This window comes from Pseudomyrmex gracilis, unplaced genomic scaffold (genome assembly GCF_002006095.1).
Source record: "Pseudomyrmex gracilis isolate BER0280 unplaced genomic scaffold, ASM200609v1 scaffold_4044, whole genome shotgun sequence".
In the NCBI taxonomy this organism is placed as follows: domain Eukaryota; kingdom Metazoa; phylum Arthropoda; class Insecta; order Hymenoptera; family Formicidae; genus Pseudomyrmex; species Pseudomyrmex gracilis.
Window position 1 is genome coordinate 1,063 of NW_018024628.1, and position 4,897 is coordinate 5,959.

Genomic DNA, 4,897 nt, shown 5'->3' on the forward strand with positions numbered 1-4,897 from the left:
ATTTTTACCCAGCTACTTATTGTACATGAACATGAGCGGCATCTCCATGCCGGGGCGCAAGCTACGTTAGCAGCTGTGCGTCAAAATTATTGGCCAACGTCGGCACGAAGTGTTGTGCGACATCTCTTACGTAGATGTGTGGTGTGTGTTCGCAATGCACCCAAGTTAAACACGGCGTTGATGGCGGATTTACCGGAGACGCGGGTAAATGTGGCAAAGTATGCATTTGAGAAATGTGGCGTCGATTATGCGGGTCCGTTTTGGCACAAAGAAGGCCAGCGGAAGAGCTCTAAGTCTGTGAAGTGTTATGTGGTGCTGTTTGTTTGTTTTGCTACAAAGGCAGTACACATAGAATTAGCGGCGGATATGACAGCGGAAACATATTTAAGTGTGTTTAAGCGTTTTGTTTCAAGAAGGGGTCGCCCAGTTGAAATGTATTCGGACAACGGCTTAACTTTTGTCGGAGCAAATCGTCAGCTCAGCGAGTTGTATGAGTTACTTCATAGCGAAACTGTCAGGCAAAAGGTAACTGATTTCATGACCAGTGAAAGGATAAGGTGGTTTTTTAATCCGCCTAAGGCTCCACATATGGGTGGTCTTTGGGAAGCAGCAGTGAAGAGCGCCAAGTTTCANTTGAAGCGTATAGCAGGAGAAGTGTCATTGAAGTATGACGAATTGTTCACACTCGTGGTTCAAGTGGAAGCCATATTGAATTCGAGGCCACTTGTCCCCTTGTCCAGTGATCCTAATGATTTGAATGTCATTACGCCAGGACATTTTTTGATAGGTTGTCCACTTACAACCTATCCAGAACCAAGCCTTGAACTTTTGCCATCAAATAGGTTGTCGCGTTGGCAACGGGTTGAGCAGTTGAAACAACACTTTTGGCGACGTTGGACTAAGGAGTATCTACACAATTATCAAGTTCGGTCAAAGTGGAGAACGGCTGGTGAACCTGTCAAGCTGGGTCAGTTGGTGGTGCTACAGGAGGATAATTTGCCACCCTTATGCTGGAGCCTGGCGCGTGTGGAGCAGTTACACCCTGGTCATGATGGTGTTGTTCGTGTTGTGTCATTGCGTACAGCGTCGGGAGTCTATAAGCGTCCTGTTACAAGGCTTTGCNTGTTACCGATTGATACAAGAAATGTAAACGACGAAGTAGTGTTTAAGTCATAAAAATTTATCGTTTTAGGTTCCTTTGTATAATTAGTGTTTGGCCGACGTTAACCAAAGAGCAATGTAAGTTATCTTCTTTTGAAAGCCGGTGCTTTCAAGGGCGGCGGTATGTTAAGTACAAGTTAAGTATCCTTTTGTGTGTTTAAAATAGCCCGCGCAGCGCTTTAGAGTGTTGGTACGGTGAGCGCGTTAGCGTCGCATGCGCGGAAGCGAGCGTTGTTGAAAAGAAAAAGAATCAGAAGCTTTCTCGAGCTCGTTGCAACAAGTTCGTTGTGCGAACCACGCTACGTGCCATGTAATTCTTTCATTGTACTTTTGTAACAAGTATTGGAAATAAATAGCGTCCACATACGCATGCGACACAAGTCGTTTTCGGTTAATTGTTGAAAGATACATGTCATAATAACTACATACCCAATGTCCAGTATGCATATCCGGATCCGAAGAACTAAACAAGATTTGTATATGCTTACTATTTATCGGCATAGATTTTATTGTATCAGGCACATACAATTTATAGCTATCAACAGGTTTGTACAGGTTTGATGAACAATTTCGTAAGAGGCAGTTAAAATGATCCATATGTAAGTCTGTCAACCAATCGCCTTTAACAATTATGTCTTTTTCTTTTTCTTGTAAAATCATATGTGTTTTGGCCATTTTTAAAATAGTATAATAAGAACAAAATATATATATCTATTATATACACTGTTTTTAAAAAAACCAACTTTATTGGTTACAAAATGCAGATATCGAGAGATAAGAGCAGTGTGTATATAGAAACGTAGGCAAAAAATAGCTTTGTTTTGGCGCAAAGCAACCTATTTTTATTGGCGCAGAAGCAGCCCGTTTTTACTGGCGCAGAAGCAGGCCAGTTTTTATAGGCGCAGAAGCAGCCTGTTCTTATAGGCGCAGAGCAGCCTGTTTTTAAAGGCGCTGAGCAGCCTGATTTTATTGGCGCAGAAGCAGCCAGTTGTTATAGGCGCCGAGCAGCCTGTTTTTATAGGCGTTGAGCAGCCTGATTTTATTGGTGCCGAAGCAACCAGTTGTTATAAACGCCGAGCAGCCTGTTTTTATAGGCGCTGAGCAGCCTGATTTTATTGGCGCAAAAGCAGCCAATTCGTATAGGCGCAGAAGCAGCCTGTTCTTATAGGCGCTGGGCAGTCTGTTTTTATAGGCGCTGAGCAGCCTGTTTGTATTAGCGCAGAAGCAGCCAATCTTTATAGGCGCAGCCTTGTTTATATTGACAAATATAGGCGAAGCCTTGTATACAGTTACCTGCAAAATAATTTAAACTTTAGTATAAAATTTATATATGTATATTTATGTTTATATCAAAAAAACGAGCCACCGTTAAACTTTAGCATAACTTTTTAACAATTTTTAATAGCTCATAAATAAAAGACGCTCAAATGAAAGCTTAAACATTTCTCTTAATTTTACAGTACAAAAGTGTATGAATTTTCCAGCTCATTTATCTCGTAACAAATAAGATATATTCATATTTTTATCATTTTTTGACGAAAAGTTATATTTTGGAAAAAAAGAGATGTTCACTTTGTACATTTCGCTGATGTTACTAATGACTTTGTATCTTTCACCAACTCTGTACAATAAAAATTTTACGATAATTGTTTCTGAATGCAGATATTTTAAGAAAAAGTTGTTCATTTTTTTTTCAAAACGGTATAATTCTGTCAAAGAAAAAAAGTTTAACGGTAGTCCGGTTTTTTGCGAGTGAGTAAGTATATTTATTGTTACACACATACCTGCATATATTTTCTCTCGTCTTATTTTCTTTCTTGCTCTTCCTTCTTTTTGCTGACAATGTTCTTGTGCTGCTGACTATTGTAAATATATATATCACACACAGGTATATATAGAAAATTGCACATTATTATTTCGCATATAAGAAGCACGGTGCGCCTCGCGCAGTTCGAGCACTACTTCGTTAAGCGTGAACTTGGCGCGAGGCACTACCGTGTCTCTTGATAAACACATTTATTAATTTTTTCTAAGGTAACCATTTTTTTATAAATACAATATTGACTGTATATTTAAACTGAACTTTATATTTAAACTATATATACTTACGTATGCAGAAGAGATCAGATAGAAAAACGCACGTTAATAACGATAATAACATCAAAAACGCACGTTAATAACGGTGATAACACCAAATAACAACAATCACTTGTCACTTACTAGTAGTTTCTTACCACTGTACTACATGTGACTTAATGTGACGTCAATATTAACAAGGCGCCACGCTGAACAGCGAAAGATTACGATAGCAAATCAGCGCCCTCCCGACGCGCGATCGCGGTTTAATATATCGACCGATATCGATAACGCGCCGCAAGAGGTAGAGGTCGCGACTTGCAGTGCCAATGCGCTCGCGCATGATCGATTTCGTTATTGTTACGAGTTATTGTTACGAGTCGCGATCCTGATCAGGACAAGAAAACGACATCCCGCCAGTGACCAGCCTTCCACTGCCACCATAAGTTCCAACGAGAAAGACCGAATCAACAAGGAGGACCGAAGTCCTGTCAACAAGGAGAACCGAACCAGGAGAACCGAATTTCTTTTTAACGAGGACGAAAAATCTGCGTACAGGTGAGATCTGTAAAGCCGTCATTTCGGACGATCGATATGTACACCACTTTTTAATTTTTGAATATTCTTTTCAGATGGATGAAAAAATGAATATTGATCTTGAAAGAGATCTACATAATATTGTTTTAGAAGAACAAGAAAACAAAGAACTAAAACAACAGAATCGATTATTAAAAGAACAGTTAAAAAAATTAGAATATAAACTAAAAAAAATAGAAGAAGGCGGACCTGTAAAAAACCGTAAGTACGTTTACTTTTGTGTACACATTACACACACACACATATACACACACACACACACACACACACACAAACTTCTTTCTTATGTACAATTAGTAATTTAGTATATATATTTTTTTTGCAGAAACACAAGAGACTTCATCAGTACAACAACAACAGACTTCATCAGTACAACAATCACTACAATCAGTACAACAATCAGTACACGAAGAAGAAAACAAGCGTAAGTATATTTATCTTTCTCTCTCTCTCTCTCTCTCTCTCTCTCTCTCTCTCTCTCTCTCTCTCTTTGTTTTTTTCTTATTTTTTCTTTACACATTTTATATATGTACTCTCATATTTCGTAGGAAAAAGAGGTACCAGTGCCGGACGAGCAAAGCAATGGTGGTGGTACACTCGTGGCCGCGGTACTCGTGGACGCGGTAATCGTGGCCATTGCATTACGTACAACTTTCGTATTTAAAAAAAAACAACCTCAAGTTGTAGCATGGCATCCAGCAGAATTCACGGACAAAAAAATGCAAGACCCAATACATAAGAAGTTCTAAATTAACATTATTCGGTCCGGATGTAATATTAAAAAAATTTTTTTGTTTTGTTTTTAACTACGACATTATTATTTGCAGATAAATGTATAATCTCAACGTACATACATTATTAACATTATTCGGTCCGGATGTAAAACTACGACATTATTATTTGCAGATAAATGTACACAGTTTGTCCGGAAAGTTCCCGGACTACGTGAATTAAAAATCGAAAATNAAAGATATGGTTTATTAAACAAGTTTACACTTCAAGGTAGTCTCCATTTAAAGCTATGCACGTTTGAGATCGTTCATACAACCGCTGGAACGCTCTG

General features: G+C 38.8%; 1 protein-coding gene across 1 annotated transcript; it reads left to right on the forward strand.

Moving 5' to 3' along the window:
* The first annotated feature begins 432 nt into the window (after positions 1-432).
* Positions 433-4,583, forward strand: LOC109863296. Its single transcript, XM_020443536.1, has 3 exons — positions 433-1,059; positions 4,160-4,258; positions 4,383-4,583. The coding sequence occupies exons 1-3, from the start codon at positions 433-435 to the stop codon at positions 4,581-4,583; spliced, it is 927 nt and encodes a 308-aa protein (XP_020299125.1).
* Positions 4,584-4,897: the final 314 nt, after the last annotated feature.